Source organism: Stigmatopora argus, chromosome 3 (assembly GCF_051989625.1).
Source record: "Stigmatopora argus isolate UIUO_Sarg chromosome 3, RoL_Sarg_1.0, whole genome shotgun sequence".
Classification (NCBI taxonomy): Eukaryota; Metazoa; Chordata; class Actinopteri; order Syngnathiformes; family Syngnathidae; genus Stigmatopora; species Stigmatopora argus.
In genome coordinates this window covers 9,717,912-9,735,504 of record NC_135389.1, presented here as the reverse complement: position 1 = coordinate 9,735,504, position 17,593 = coordinate 9,717,912, and the positions used below count along the sequence as shown (strand labels likewise).

Here is a 17,593-nt window from a genome sequence, read left to right as displayed (position 1 = left end):
GACGGTGTATCTTTCATCTGTTTGCGGATTAGCGCCATCTGTGGATGGCATGTCTTACCGCAATTCCAGTGCCAATTTTTCATGAAAAAATTACAAGTTCATTGAAGTTTCTGAAGAAGCTTAAGGCAACTAATGCAGCGAATGATTGGATTGCTGGAATATATCAAGCAAGACAATTTTATTTTTGGAAAAGTTTTCTATCTGTTGACTGTTTTTGTTCCTCAGGCCCGATGGCATGGCGACGGTGACGCTGGTGGAGATGGAAGACTTTGACTCCATCAGGAATCGACTCATGATGCTCCTTGAGAAGCAGATCACACATTTTAGGTACAAAACACTTTACCTCAGAAACTACCATGGAATACTAGATGGATGCCAGTCACCATCTAAAAATAATTATTTAGAAAAAAAAAGAGTTAAAAAAACAATTAATTAAAAAGAAATAAATAATTAATTTGAAAAGCTTTAGAACATTTTTTTAATTTTTACAGTAAATGCAATTCCCTTTCGTAGCTTAGTACAGGTTTTTCATTTTTTACTCCTCAATAAATTTTTAACTTGATGTTGAAGTTATTATAAACAGTTACTGTGTGTATATATGTATATATATATATATACATATATATATATATATATATATATATATATATATATATATATATATATATATATATATACATGTATATACATATATATACATACATATATATATATATATACATATAAACATATATATATATACACATACACATATACATATATACATATACATATATACATATACATATGTGTGTCTACACACAGACACACATAATTTTAGCTAAAACTTTATTTATTTTTTAAGTGCAGTGATGACAAATCAACATGTAGGTAGTTGGCATGGGTGAGGGTTGGTTTGGGGGGCTTTAACCTTGAAGCTTGTCCCTGGGTGTGTGTGTGGGGGGAGGGGGGTGCAGTCTTGAGTGGTTTATTCACTTGTCAATTCAGAAGGTGAAAAAAGGGGGGGGGGGGGAGAAAAATGTTTTTCTTGTTTTTTCTCAGCATAATTAGAGCGAAGGAGGCGCTGCCATCTGTTGAAGAGCGCTCGTATTAGTACAAAACTCCATCCTTCTCTTGTCCATTTTGTTTGTTGCAGGTACTGCTTCCCTTTCGGACGACCAGATGGTGCCCTGAAGGCCACGCTCTCCCTGCAGGAGAGGGTAATTCGCACCCACCCATATTTTTTCTTCTTGTACAACATTCATCACATACTGAGTATACTGCTGGCACACAAAGGGAAAAAAGGTTCATGTTCACGTTATAAATTCCACATCCTATTTAATATTTGGAATGATAAGTTTCCAGGTTTGAGGTCAATACATAAATAGCTTTCACTATTTAATCAACACATTAATATAAAAATGCATTTTGATGTTTTGACATATTACATTTAAAGTTTTAACACAATATTTATGTAACTAAGAATAAAAAAAAGAATGAATGAATTTTCATGTCATTTTTTTAAGGGAATGCAATATACATCCCATTACAGTCATGAATGTTGTTCCCAATCTATCATGCGAATTGACTCTTTCCCTGTGGTGACCCCTGATAGAGATAACCCGAAAAGTCAGTCTTAACTACAGGTCGGGCCAACCTTTCCTTTAATCTGACTGGCCGTTATGAAGAAATAGATTTAAAACTGGGTTATTTCGGCTCAGATGCAGCCACGCTTCGCCTCTATCTCTCTCATTCCTGTTCTCTCCAGCTCTAACATAAACATCTAGCTGTTAGTTAATTCGAGGGCTTTGATGTTGCTATGATTTAATTCTATGCCATTTATTGGTAATAAACACACACACCAGCACCAATCCAAATTTAACCCCCTAAACCTCTGTTGCCTTGCCTCTATACAAATAAAGTTGAATTGTACATTCATTAAAATACATCAACATAAGTTGCAAGAATCCTCAATATATTTCTTAAGTCCTGAAAAACCCATATCCGTCGATCTCTAGTCTTAACTTTTCCTACATTCTTTCCCCGTTTCTTTACCTAGTTCTTCTTGAGATTGTTTTCTTTTTACACAAGTTCCATGTGTATTTCTTATTACACTCTGGTTACAGGTTTTAATGAAGGACATGACCACGCTAGTTCCCATAGAGGAGATGAGAAGGTTGGTGCAGAGATATTTGGAGAAAGCAGCGGGCATCAACTACAGCCAGCTTATTGAGTACGCCAATATAAAAGGTGAGGGCATGAGTCACCGGCACATGTAGTAATATTCATATTTGAACTAATTATGACTTGACGGGCTTGTGATCGTTTCCAGCGGAGCCAGAAGTGGACCCTGAAAAGAGGCTAGAGGACGGCATTAGGCTGGCCGAGCTTGTCATAGAGGTCCTGCAGCAGAATGATGAACATCATGCAGAGGTTGTTGTCTTATTCCAATTTATTTTTTTACTTTAATTATAATTGTGTGCCTGTGTGGAAATGCATGTATATCTATTGAGGGCTTATCATCTGGGTTTCTTGCTTGTGAGATATGCTCAGCACATTACCGACACAATGATTAGCTTTAAAATGTTGTTTTACTTAGGATGAACTAATTATTTTTTTAAGTCACCTACCGAGCCAAAAAGAAAACCTGTTTGTGCACAACAGAGATATAAACCAAATCGTGCTTTTTGTGAATCTTGTTTATATATAACCCCCAAGCTGAAATACACTTTTGCTATGACTCAAAGACTCGAATTAAAAAATAAGGCCGATACCAAAACACGTCAAATGTCCAAATATCGGCCCGACCGATTATCAGTCGATCACTAGTGTATAATATTGCAGATCCCTATTACTTTACAAGATATCTTTGTCAGCCATTGCCGTATGCAAGTGCATGTGTGTAGATCACACAACACAGAAGAGGCCCACGCAACGCATATCGCACTTGTGTAAAAGGGATCAATCGCAGATGTCGAGTTGTTGGTATTAGTTATTCTTGGAACATGGTAACCGTGGAAACCAGCTACTGATATCACCTGGAAAATTAACAACTCGGCACCTAGGTCAAACCAAGCTTCATGCACGCAAACACGCACCTTTATTGTTGTTGTGTGATCAACACATTGTGTTTTTCAAGTCATACTTTTCATATTATTGCAAAAAAGTAATGACAGACTCATTCAATACAATTCTGGAGAACCTGGACGCCATTCTTTATCTGGTCCCTCACCTGGACCTTTTTTCCATGTCTGACCATGCCAAGAGGTCAAAGCCCCTGACAAACTAGCTTCTAGGATCATTCGGGGACCCCCCCCCCTCATCACCACCACCATGACAAGGTGATGACTCATGGGGAGAGGGGAGGTGCATTACCTCACTTCTCCCTAAAATGCCTATATATTCCTTATTTTCCATTATATAAAACATTCACGCACTTGACGCCAACACATCACATCGCATTGCAGATGTTCACAGGCGACCCACAGGAAAAGCTAAAAATTTCAATCGGGAACCAGGAGTGGTGGTCAATTTTTGGAGCAAACAAGCCAACTGAAGTGCCTTTCAGCTAAGTTGTGGAGGTCAGGAAAAAAGTGACAAAGACAGGAACAAGTCAAGAGTGTAAAGTATTGAACTAAACTAAATAGAAATAGACTAAATACATTAAGACTCCTCACCACTCCTGGTAATAGTCTGTCTGCATGGAGGGAAAATGAACACAGCAGGTAGTTGCATAATAAGTCACACCATGATCAATTTAAAAAAGGCCCCCTGAAGAGGCAATCAAATAAAATAATTTTCAAAAAGTACATTGATAGCACACTTCAACCATTGTCATTTTTATGGCAATAGGTTTCATGACAAGTGTTTACTACTTGATATTGTAAAAAAGTGTACAAAATTGTTGATTTTGTGTAAATTGTGTTTCTTTGTGCTCCTCGAAGGGACGAGAGGTAAGATTTATATGTTTTGGTTGTTGTGTGATGTCAGTTTTTGCTGTTGATTGCATTTTTTTTATACAGTATACAATTTGTATTTTTCAGAAGTTCCGATTTTTTTCACTCACAACCACATTGTTTTGCCTTTCCTTTTGTTTCTTTTAATCTTTCATCAAGACAAATAGTTGTAAACACATGAAATATTCTGTGATTTTGTCCTTTAAATTAGAACTCGGCTGAAATCATTGCAAATAATTGACAGTACAAAGTGTAATCACATACTATAGTAAAGGAGGGAAAAAGAAATCACCTTTTTTTCCCTTTAGAACCATGCATAATATGCTGTTCCAAATTGGTGATATACATGGATTGTGCATGTGCATGCGTTTGAGCCTTTTTTTCCTCTTCTTTAAATCTCTGCTGTCATACTGTAATGTTACATATTAGGGCAGTTAATTTTCTGGGGGTCATACTTTGCACATGCATGTATTGCAATCCATAATTTTATCAAACCAGCTCAATGAAAAAATTAAAACAAACTCAATTTTAAAACCAAAATTCAACACCACATAAATACTAAATAGTAAATATTAAAGTGTTTGAAACAGAAGCAAATAATATACAATGAACCTGTTTTTCTATCACTTTGTTTAATGGAGGATTAGTATTTCAAATTGAAAGTGCATAAAATACACAACCACTCAATACTCTGGCTTTATCCATAACATCCTTCAGAAAATGCGCATATCTTTTATTGTTTTCTACAGTATAAGCAGATATTTTTATAGTGTCTTTGTTTGGTAAAACACAAATACAGTAAAATCAAACTGCTTGCTTTCATGGATTGCTTTCACAAACCTGAGCATATTTATAGTTGAGAGGTTGACATTCTGCCAATTTGCAGTGAAACAGCAAAAATATAAGAACATAGATGTTGATTCATTTAATTATCGATTCATTAGTTGACCAAAATCATTGAAACATCTAGACTGAACATTTGGACATTTTAACAATTCAACTGTTTTTCCTTTTTATGTACATTATCTGTAAAGAGACAGGTGTTTTTGTTTTCTCATCTCATCTCATTTTCTGAACTGCTTTTTTAGAGTGTCCAATCAGCCTACATGCATGTTTTTGGAATGTGGGAGAAACCGGAGTACCCGGAGGAAACCCACGCAGGCCCGGGGAGAACATGCAAACTCCACACAAGTGGACGTGACCTGGATTTGATCCCAGGACATCAGAGCCGTGAGGCCGATGAGCTAACCACTTGCCCCACCGGGCCGCCCGTGTTTTTGTTTTTCCATCCAAATTGGATGATTGATTTATTTTCGCTGACAGTATGTGACTGTGATAATAACAATCACATCCTCATATTTGTATTGCATCTTGTATTGTTGTCAGTTTCAACTGGCTGCTCGGAAACGCTTCTTTGAGTGGACCTCACACCATCCTCTTTCTGTCCATGTCTTTGTCTCTACTGAGCACATGCTGCCACGTGCCTGTCGAGTGTTTGCCTTCTCCATCTTTGGAGGTGGCTTAAAGTGCGATGGGGCACACAGTTAATGCCGTTTTTTTCCTTCCGAGCGCCGCCTCACTAAGCCTGATGCAAAGTCCAGCAAGGCCACAGCCAAAGAGCTGCCGAGGCTTTTCATTCTTCCCCGACGACGACGCTGTCTCTTCGTCCTCGCCGCCTTTCAAGGCTGGTTGCACATTTCTCCCGCGAGTCCTTTAGACATCAAAAGCAAGCAGGCTGACCTTTGAACCCCTCGCCACAACTACGATGCTCTTCCAACCCAAAAGATAGACTGCAGGCGAAGACTGTTAGGGCAATACATCAACTGCACTTAATAGATGACAAAAGAAAAGTGTACTATCAATGGGTGAAAAAGCATCCTTTTTAATTATTAGGCCTCTTGAAACAGGTCGAAAATGAGGATAAAGCGGTTCAGAAAATGAGAAAATGAGATGTGATGAGATGACAGGATGTATCCGAAAGTTTGGAGGACCAACTTGAATTGAAGAACACAATTTTTCGAGCATCTCTAAACACTGGGAAATAAATGAGCAAAGCTGGGTGCACCCAAGAAGTTGCCATGTATTTATAAATGACCCTTCCGTTTGTGTTTTGCAGGCATTTTCATTATGGCCTGAATTGATGTGTGAGCATGCCGAGAGCTTCCTGTCTCTGTACCGTGTGGACATGGACTCGTCCCTGCAGGTGCAGCCTGTCGATTCGTGGAGCAGTTTTCCGCTCTTCCAACTCCTCAACGAATTCCTCAGCTCTGATCGTGAGTGACAACTAAAACCCTTGTTAGCAAACGCATACTCAGACATTTACGGTAAATTCAAACAACTGTTTTGCATTTCAAAATTCCAAAAGTTTGATGAGATCCAGATTGCATGTACCCTGCGTTGACTAAGCATTGAATAATTGACTATGATACATTATGTACTGAAGGGTTAGTTCTTATGGAATAATCTATGTAAGCACAGTTTTCATGAAAAATTAGCATACACTGCCATATTTTTAATGGTCACACTACAACACTCTATGTATAACTTGTATAGTAATGTACAGACAATACAGTAGTACAGTAATCCCTCGAATATCGCGAGTAATGTAACCCAGACATGACCGCACTAATCGAAACACCACGAAGTAGGATCACCCCTATTGATACTACCACACTACAGTGGTACCTTGACATTCGATCTTAATCCGTTCCAGGACTGAGATCGTATGTCGAGCTTTTCGTAACTCGAGCGAACGTTTCCCATTGAAATTAACTAAAAACTAATTAATTCGTTCCAGCCCTCTGAAAAAACACCAAAAACAGGATATTGGATTGGAAAAATGTTTTATTTATTCTAATTTGCCATCTATTAACAAAGTAACACATAACTAGTGGTTTAATAGTAATAAAATGTGTTTAATATAACTAAAATTGGGCAGATTTCGCCGACGGGAGAAAAAGACGCACAGAGGGGGCGGGTTGGGGTTTCGGGGGGACTTTCCACGACAACGCACTCGTAACGGAAAAAACAAATTTAAATTAACTTGGATTAATATATACAGACTCACTCAAACATACGTTCAATGTAACTTTACACAAAACGGAATTCTAATTTTGTTTTAATTTTTTTCCCCTTCGTTCTGGGTGGGTTAGCGGTTTGCCACGCCTCCACCCTCATGTTGGCTATCGATGGGCTGTTTGCTGTTGTATTCCCTTCAAAATATTCCGAAAATGATGCACACAAATGTCCTCACAATAGGATAACGCACAACCACTTGCCAATGAGAAGTAGTCTTGAATGAGCGATCGCGGGAGCTAACAGGCTAAGGAAGGAATAACCGCCTACCCACGTATTGACTGTGGGTAATGGAGTTTTATTCTGAGAAAGGGTGCCATTGGCTATCGGTGTTGTGTGCACGAGTATACTTCATTACCCAGAAAGCCCTCTTTTTGCCCGCGCATGCACGTTGTGCGTTTCCTGGTCGATGCGTAGGAGAAACTCGTCTGAATAAATCGTTCAGTGCTCGTAGATATCTGTTATACACGAAAGAGATGCGGCAAAAAAAGACAGTGCGCTACAATGATAAACAGCTTCTCATGTCATGGCCACCTGGCTTGGTCGCATCTCGAAATTTTGATCGTATCTAGGACGAATTATTCGATCGAAATTTTCATCTTACCTCAAGCATATCGTAGGTAGAGCTGATTGTAGGTCGAGGTACCACTGTACATGTTTTCACACCTATACAAAAATACAAGTACACAAGCACAATTCTAATGAAGTCTATTTATCAAATGCTACAGCTATAAGCATATGAAAAGACTGTAATGTATTAATAAATATAATCTATATATAAAAATGGTAAATTAAATACTATACTTGCAGCAAAAATAGTTGCAAGGTATAAACATGCCATCATGATTATACTCTGGCCAGAACACAGGCAGTATGGAGATTGCCTCTACCTGTTAATACACTGTCAAGGCTTATATTTGTTTGTTACCATCCACACTCACTCTCATACCAAGGGACACATTAAATTTTAATGAGCAAATAAGTATGATTACATAAAATTATATTTCCGATCTTGCTCCGTTGCCTCTCGGGATTTCTTTTTAACTTTGATATATTTTTTACTCTCTTCTTCCAAAGTACTTTAGGTTTATGGAGCTTTATATCACATAAAGTTACTTTTTGTACATTTATTACACAAAGCAGAAGCAAAACAGCAACACCACACATCCTCGGAGAGGTAGTAATACGTCTCGCAGAGGCTGCAAACGAGTCAATCTGCAACCCAAATGGTTTTATAGTTTGTTTTTTTTGAGCGTGTGGGGCGGGGGGTGCTCAAGGTCTTTAACATGAAAACTGCAACCATTGTTGGCGATGGGCTTTGTCTGCGCCTTTTATCCCAGCACGATGACAATGCGGCGCGCTCCCAAGGGCGCTTGCAGCAATAAAAGCTCTAGTCGCTCTTGGCACCGGCGCCAACATGTTGATTTTTGCATGTGGTTTTGTGGGTGCTAATTATGTGAAGGCGAAGGAAAAGAGAAGAAAGACTCCACTTGGCAAGCCTTCGAAATCTGTAGTGTAACGAAGTGTAAAACCTTGAGAAGATGGCTTTTTCAAAGGCTCGCTTCAAACACGCCGACAACTCAGCAACTCCGCCGCACTTTTCGCACACTTTGGAAATGCTCACTTGTTTGGCGATGTTGCTGGCAGCCAGCCGGGGGAGGGAATACGGGTTGGCAAAAGAAAGGCTGGTGTCCAATTGCTACTTTCTACTGCTAACTGTAATAGCTTGTTTTGAAGCACGATTTGGAGGACATTTTACCACCGAAATCATGGTACATTAGGCTCCCTTAAATGTTTTGTACTTATTGTATTTTTAGTGCTTACTTTGTTGAACCTAATTTCTCATGCTTTTGGTAGATTACAACAGCGCTTCAAACTCGAATCTTCTCTTTTCTACTAATTTTTCTTTGCAAATGGGAAAAAAAAATCCCAAGATACGAAAAAAAATCAAAGATTCCCCGAAACGAAAATACACTTCGTCTATACATTTTTTTTATTGTCCTGGGAGATAGAGTCACTTTAACATTGGCTATCTCCCAACACCTCTGGCCTCCTAAACAATCCATTGTAAACAGGTGCTTTTTTTTTTAATATAAAGGGAACATTAAAGGCATGTAAAATCAGACAGAACATTAATTACAAGGTAATCCGATTTACCATTCTCCGTGTTTCAGCAGCTGAGCAGAACAGGTACAGGAAAAGACAAATAAATACGCTAGTCTCTCACTCTCTGGGGGGCTAAAAAGACGAGTGTTAATTGCAAGACGGATCTCGGACTAATGAAGCCCACAGAGACTGCAAGATGAGAGAAACTCACTGCTGTTACTGTTGCTGTTAATTCATCAAGTGAGGACAAGGGTTGCACCAGGACACTGGTTTGTCTAGCTCACATTATGGATCTGAAGTTTTATGTTTGATATTTTCTTTACTCATCTTGTCATCCTTTTCAATCCAAATGCAAATGATGGGAAACATTTAAATACAAAAGGGCTTAACATTAGAGGTTATTATATGATCTCTTATGATAACTGAATGCATTTCAATCATCATTACTATAACTAATACATTTTTGTTGTAAGTGCCAGTAAAATAACTATAGCAATTTTGGTGCTATTAATGTTTATGATAATTTCTGTCGAATGATTTTTGTATAGTTGTTCCCGCCCACCCATTGTTAGAATTTTTAATCCAAACATTTTTCAATCGAGACAATTTATTTAAAATTTTAAATAAGATACTTATTTGTGTTCATAATTCACTCTATTAATACAACAGCTATCCATAATCTTTCACAAAGCATACACTGCATGAATTTGATTAATAACTATTCTTTGCTCACTCTCATTAGCTATGAATGAATCTCTTTTTTACATACTGTAGTTTGGCTGGATTTATATATAGTTAGGTGTGACATACAGTATTCAAATATACATATATATATATATATATATATATATATATATATATATATATATTTATATATATTTTTATATATATATATATATATATATTTATATATATTTTTATATATATATATATATATATATATATATATATATATATATATATATATATATATATATATATATATATATATATATATATATATATATATATAAATGGTTTTAAAAAACTAAACTCTTTCTAGAGGAGCTTGCAGACTTGGTCTGTTTCAAACGCAACATGATGATGAGTCGCTCGCTGTCTACCAGATTTGGACTATTTACCAGGGTTAGGGCAAGCCAAATATATTTGCTTATACAGCAGTGGTTCAATTTTTCTTAAATTTTTGAATCTGGATACCAGCAAATTTGGTATTTCATGATCTTGTTTTGTCATGTCATTATTAGCTTAGAGCACATGTGTCAAAGTGGCGGCCAAATCTGGCCCGCGGCATCATTTTGTGTGGCCCGGGAAAGTAACTCATCAGTGCCGACTTTCTGTTTTAGGATCAAATTAAAATGAAGAGTATAGATGTATATTAAATTTCCTGCTTTTCCCCCTTTTATATCAAAAATTGTAATTTTTCAATTTTTTCTGTGTTTTTTGTTCAAAAATCATTTTGTAAAATCTAAAAAAATATATAAAAAGATAAAATAAACATTGTTTGAGATCTATAAAAAACTTAATATTTAGGTCTTATAATCCAGTTCTTTTAATCCATTTATTTAAAAAATCTAAATATTATATCTAAAATGGTCCGGCCCACATGAAGTCGAGTTGACCTTAACGCGGCCCGCGAACCAACCCGAGTCTGACACCCCTGGCTTAGAGTGACCAAAAGTGGATTTAGTTGCTTGATTTTCTGATGCCTTGACGAGACTTGATGTCTCCTGTTGTGCCCACAGCCCATATGTGCAACGGGCCTTTCCACAAGCACCTTCAGGATCTTTTTGTCCCACTGGTGGTGCGCTACATAGACCTGATGGAGTCGTCCATCGCTCAGTCCATCCACCGTGGATTCGAACAGGAGAGCTGGCAGTCCGTCAAGTAAGAAGCCTACACCTTATTTGGAAATTTAACAGGTCTTACATTTTTTACTTTCCTTCTATTATTAAAACTACTGTTAACTCATTCACTGACGTGAACATTAGTATTCATTTTTAAAACAGTTTAGTTTCTATTGAAAAAATATTTGTTGCGGCGTATCAATGAAATTCAGGTTTGGAAAACATTGTGATGAAAAGATGGTGTTGTTGCATCACTTTGCATTTGAGAGAGCACGTCATTTCTTCCATGTTCTACTGGCATTTTCTTTTATATCAATATTGATCTAATGATGATTGTCTTTGACAACTTTGCATAATTTTCCTAAAATGTACAAGCCACATGTCGTCCAACTGGGTGATGGCATGACTCGTGAACACTTTGATAGCAGTTTTCACAGCCCATGATGAAAAACAAAGAAAGCATTTTTACAGTAAATACAGTTCCTTTCAGTTAATTAACCCTCACTGGCATATAGAGTTTTAGCAAGTATGACATGTTCTGCCTCATTCATGATCAAATCATATAAGAACTTAAGTGTAATACAGACAATAACTGTCTTACACAAAATCAAAACATTGTTGCTTCCTGCACACTGTTACTTTCTCGGCTTTGTTTTGTCTTCTTCTACTTTTCTTTTTTTTACTCCTGTCTTCTTCTCTTTGGGGATGTCAGGAATCTGACTACCAATCTTCCCAAAGTGCCCACTTTGCCCGTCTCGCTACCAACTATGCCAAGTTTCTCAACGCCAGCCTGGATGGCACCTCTTTGCCACAACACGTATGTATGTCGTCAGGGGGCGTAACATCCGAGTTCAAGGCTATATATACTTTGTACCTTCTCTGCTTTGTTTGGTTCTTTTTGGTCCATTCTTCTTTGTTTGGAGAAATGTTTCATTTAAGAAATTATTTTATTCTCAGCATTCTGCATGCTGCACTCGTTATTATACTTTCTATTTTTTTTTACACACATGATTATTTTGTTTCTCCTGTGAAAGGTTCAGTGCTTTGGTCGATACATAAGTTTAATGTCAGGCCTTATGTTTCGTTCCATTAATGGAACTTGGCTTGGTTCTATGTAATTTTGGTTTTAGACTTTCCTATTTAAGTGTGTCTTCCCTGCTATATAGCAGATATTTTTATAGTTTGTTACACAATTTTGCCTTGCCTCTACTCCATTTCTAGTGTTAAGCCACTGTCAATTAGGAGTGTAACGATATTTAAATTGGCCCTCTCTACTGACCGGGAAAGTTCCGGCTGGTAAATGTCTGAGTCAACCGACCCAGGTAATTGCTTTCAGACACAAACTAAATTCCGGAACGTACTCACACCTCAGAGTATGTGTGAAAAAGTACTCACTGGCTAATATTGGAACTAATAAATAATTCCGAATGAGAGAAATGTCCTTGCCACCATTCACTCCTATAATGTCCAAGGCAAATCAGCTGCAGGAAGAGTGGACATTTATCTCTCACTTGTCAGTAACACATTCTAAAGAATAAGGAGATTTACTGGTTGCACACGAGTAGTGGATAAGATATATACTGGCAGCAGCTCAAGTTTTAGGGGCAAGATCATGCACTGGGTGTATGGCGCCTGTTCTCATTCTATGACTTATCTCGCCGTCTACAAGTGAGCTCTTTTACCCGTGTTCGAGTAACAATTAACTTTTTGTAAACTCACAGACCATTCTGAGAAATATACAGATCAGTACTCTGTACAATGTTATTTTATACATTGCTCAGCCTCCCTCCCAGTGTACTGTATGCATTTGTATAACCATAAAAGCAGTGGCGGTCCGTGCATTTCCTAGTGACACCTTCAGCAAAAACTATTTTATGGCTATAAAACCTCTACTGCAGGTACAGCTGCGACACATAAAAAAATAATCAATAATTACCTCATACAATTGAAATATTATTTAGGAATATAGCCATTTTTTACTCACCAAAAATCATTTTTAACTGTACACAATATCCATCCTCCTTTCTTTCTTCCTTCTTTTCTATCACCATCGAAGCTAATGCTGAAAGTCGAGCCTGTCCTGTCGTATTTCTGGCATACGTTTTTATTCGATTTAGTGCTGAAAATGTCCGTTCCCGGTTGTGAGAGGCTTGCTTGCTTTGGAGTTGTCCGACCTTTCTTAATGATGTCCAGCTTTTTTTTCTTGAAAAGTCCGTCTTGAAAATGGCTTTAAATCAACACAACAATATATTTGCTTGTGCAGCTCGCTCCAGATACAGTTTGGTAGCTCTGGCTAGTTCACTCTAACACTAGCCAATCATAGTTGATGAAAGCGATGACGTATCCCTACGCCTGCGAGAAGGCAATGATGTATCCCTACGCCTGCGGAAGGCATTGTGGTGTTGCCAACTCGAAATCTGATTGGTTAAAGCAACAGTCTTATCGACGCATGTTTAATGCAGCAGAGCCTGTAGAACTGATTGTGAAGGCCTTGAGGCAGATTTCTGACCCTGGCAACAAATAATGGCTGAAATGTGATTGGTTAAATGCTTCAATATGAAAACACACATCTGGAAGCAGTGCAACCAGGGGGAAAAGCAATGAAAGGAAGCTAACAGACAATTTGGAATTATTTAATAAGTATTCATGGACAAAATATAATTAACATCAGTCTGTGATTCAGATATTTCTTAGGCCAGCAGAGAAGGCCTTGGAGGCCCTGACGGCACACCACTGCATAAAAGTGCAGTTAAATACTAGTTAAAAGCCCCACAGTTCTGGAGTCAAGGGTTCCATCCCAGGTGGGTGAATGAATAATTATAAGCCCTTTAGATGCTACTTAAAATGCATTGGATCTATTTAGATATGCTATCTTTGTCACAGATTTTATTTTGCACAAGGGTGATCTGCAAAATAATAAAAGTAGTCGAGGAGGGATTAATCTATTCCTTAAATTGTTGGTTTTACCATTGTTCGTATATCAGATTGATTTTAATCATTATTTGGAGTGTTATCTATTGCTAAAAGCCAATTGAATTTTTTTCCATCGCTATTTTTCTAAAGTGTGGAAGAGCACAGTATGAGGTCATCACATGAGCAGAAAAAAGTAAACTTTGGAGCTTCAAGACATTTGAAGGACATTTTTATTTAAACGCATGAAAAGTAGAAGCCATTAAAAGCCATAAACGTGTTTAGTGCGCAGCAAGGCCGGCAGGAAAGAGAACGATTGTGCTTTTGACAATAGCTAATAGCCCTTAGCTGCTATTTAATTTTTTGGCTTTATTTCATCATTTTGTGTGCTGCAAAGCAGACAAAAAGTAGCTTTTGAAACTAAAAGTGTCAACATGTCAATGGTGGATTCTTTTTAGATTTTCACCCAATGTTCTAAACTTGTTGAAGTACTAAGGTAATATCATTGAACTGAACTATGTGTTTGCAATTGATGATCCGGTAAAGTTGACTTCAGATATCGATGAAAACGTCTCTCTCTTTTGGGATGCTCGTCCTACTGTCTGCTTGGATGTTTAAGATATGTTTTGGACCAGGGAATAAATTTAAACTTTCTGCAAATTAAAAATTCTACAATAAACGTCACTCAAAAATCAATTTTACGAAAAAAAAAAAACATTTTTTAAAAAAGCAGCCTATATGATGCATTGTGGATGTGGGCCTTATCCAAGCGCCCCCTTACATGCCTACGTGTCATCCATTTTTTTGGTGCGCCCTCTGTCTCATTTCATTCTTTCTCTCAGGCTTGCGTGGGTTTTCCCCAGGTACTCTGGTTTCCTCCCACATCCCCAAAACTTGGATGGTAGGCTGGTTGAACACTAAATTTGCCCCTAGGTATGTGTGAGCCTGAATAGATGTCTGTCTCATTGTGGCCTACAATTTGCTGGCCATCCATTCTGGTCCCCATAGTTAGCTGGGATGGGCTTCCAATTCTCATTGTTGGCATTTTGATACGCTGTCTGACCAATTGAGCAAAAACTTGTACCATTAATTAAAGACATGAGGAAGTGACACGCACTTTATTCCCTGAGGGATTTTCAACTAGGGCTCAGGGATGGAACTCCATCTGGTTACCGTGGTTACCACACGACTAAGATACTAACTCCCTGCTCACTTGAACAAGAACTCCATTGGCAACCATGTTGGTGGCTACGTTGGTGGCGTTATGGTAGTGAGGTCCATTGGGGCTGTATTTGTAGTGGGGAAAAAACTCGGACCACACTCGGAGCTCTGTAAAAACAGTATAGAGGTGAAAAAGAAAACCAAGCTAGTACTTCATTATCGAGCACAGACGGGTGAGTGGGATCTGCTTGTTCCCTGTGGAGGGAGGTTTGGCGGTGCTTTAGTGGAGAGCCCCACTAATTAGACATAAGGGGGATAGTCCAAAGCCCCTAGCTGCCGCCGCCACTTGTTGGGGTGATTGTCTTTTAAAGGCCAAGTGAGAAAAGTGAGGGGCATTTATTTTAACCCACGGAAGTCCCCCCCCCAATCCCTCTCTCCGCCCTCATTATCCTCTTCAGCCTCTCGTGGCTCCCGTCCTAGCCACCTGCTGTACACTTGCACGCCTTGTTGTCACCTGCGTGTAGTGGAGGTGACAAGATGTCCATCTGTCCTTGAATGCAACACAACTTCAAGCAGATAGACATGAATTTCAGTCTTGCTGTTGTTCTTATTGTTCTTGCACATATGTTGTGTGTCAACACCATGTACAGTGTGACGTAAAAAGGGGTTTTATTTTTTTACTGTCACGTTCTTTTAATGACAGGAACGGATCAGCCACGTCTGAAGATCTTTTCTGGAAGCTCAGCGCACTTCAGATGTTTGTGTTTGACCTGAAATGGCCTGAGGCTGAGTTTGCCAGGCACCTGGAGCAGAGGCTCAAGCTGATGGCCAGTGACATGATGGAGGCTTGCGTTAAGAGGTCACCCACCCACCTGCTGAGTAAACCTCAGAACAACAACCATCACATTCTTCCAATCAATGTTTATCTCCCTTCGCAGGACCAAATGTGCATTCGATGCCAAAATGCAGAAATCCAACAAATCAACAGACTTCCGCGTGTCTCTGTGCGTATGCACAATGTTGAACATCCTCATGGATGCCAAGAGGCAGTGCTCCAAACTCTGTGTGCTGGACACTGGGCAGGAGGTATGCAATACACGCCTAATCGAGCCAACTCTCACTGCAACTGTTACATGGTTCTAACGATTGGATTAAAACCAGCGCTTCTCACTTTTTTTTTTTGGTACGCCTCCACCAGGAAAAGAAAACGCATGCCTAGAAATAGTACCAATTGTCTATAAAATTGTCATTATTTCACATACATTGCATCCTTATTATATTTTGTTCCTCCACTGTTTTCTTTCTTAAACTAATCTTCCTTCAAGCATAAGAGGATAATGTCTTTGTCACAGCTGTCCAGAAAGCACTCTATGTGAAATGCCTTTTCCAGTACCTTTAATTTTTCTTTTTCAAATAGATTTCTTTATTATATTACTTTTATTTATTTTTATTTTAACTTAGGAATGTTCAAAATGTGCCTAAAATGTTAATATGACTTTGATTTCATGTTTAACCAGTTTGTTACCTTATGTTGTGTCCTCATTTGTCTGTCCAAACAAATGTCATGGTCGGACTCCTAGACGGACAGACAATGGGTAAGTGTCCTTTTTTCATACTCTTTTATCAACCTGCAAATTATTTTCAAAGATTATATATTGCTGATGAGCCGGCCCGGTGAGGCGAGTGGTTAGCGTGTCGGTCTCACAGCTCTGGGGTCCCGGGGTCAAAATCCAGGTCAGTCCATTTGTGTGGACTTTGCATGTTCTCCCTGAGCCTGCGTGGGTTTCCTCTGGGTACTCCGGTTTCCTCCCACATTCCAAAAACATGCAAGGTAGGCTGATTGGACACTCTAAATTGCAAGGTAGGCTGATTGGACACTCCAAATTGCCCCTGGGAGTGTGCATTGTTGTCCGTCTCCTTGTGCCCTGCGATCGGCTGGCCACCAATTCAGGGTGTCTCCCGCCTCTGGCCCGGAGACAGCTGGTATAGGCTCCAGCACCCTCCGCAACCCTAATGAGGATAAAGCGGTTCAGAAAGTAAGATGAGATTAGATATTGTTGATGAATCCAAGTATGAAAAAACTCCAATTTATAGTCCAAAAAATTTCGCAATCACTTTATGGACGATTGGCCTTTTTAGAGGCGAGTGATTTAATTTGTTGACCCAGTTCACAAATTTGACAGCATATTACTATTAATAAGAGATTAAACCACACTCTTTGTTGCAGTATAAATTACAATTTCTTGCCCCATACCTATAATTTGTTGTTTGTTTTAAAAGCCCTATAAAATAACCCTAATAAGTAAATATTATTGGTGAGAGGCTTTCTGGACAAGGACATTTCTGGACAAGGACATTTTAGATTTGATTGCGGGGGATGGCGCCGTTAAAGAAAACAATAATAAAAGGAGCTAGAAATGGGAGACTCATCAAACCTGCAATTTGTCAGCGATCCTCACGCTTTGTTAATTGACATTTTCTAATTTGGGTTCTCTTTATGGAGAGTCTGAAAGGCCATTGTGGAGCCATTCAGCAGGGGTCCCCCTCACCCCCTTATTCCAC

The 17,593-nt window shown here is 38.6% G+C and overlaps 1 protein-coding gene across 1 annotated transcript in view; it reads left to right on the top strand.

Annotated features, from left to right (window-relative positions):
* cadps2 (Ca++-dependent secretion activator 2) overlaps positions 1-17,593 on the top strand; it is a 90,856-nt gene that overhangs the window by 55,466 nt on the left and 17,797 nt on the right. The window contains exons 14-23 of the mRNA XM_077595662.1: positions 226-327; positions 1,136-1,199; positions 2,106-2,229; positions 2,312-2,412; positions 6,052-6,208; positions 10,859-11,000; positions 11,673-11,777; positions 15,735-15,890; positions 15,970-16,117; positions 16,612-16,626. Coding sequence (XP_077451788.1) covers positions 226-327; positions 1,136-1,199; positions 2,106-2,229; positions 2,312-2,412; positions 6,052-6,208; positions 10,859-11,000; positions 11,673-11,777; positions 15,735-15,890; positions 15,970-16,117; positions 16,612-16,626 — 1,114 coding nt within the window. The remainder of the gene's footprint in view (positions 1-225; positions 328-1,135; positions 1,200-2,105; positions 2,230-2,311; positions 2,413-6,051; positions 6,209-10,858; positions 11,001-11,672; positions 11,778-15,734; positions 15,891-15,969; positions 16,118-16,611; positions 16,627-17,593) is intronic.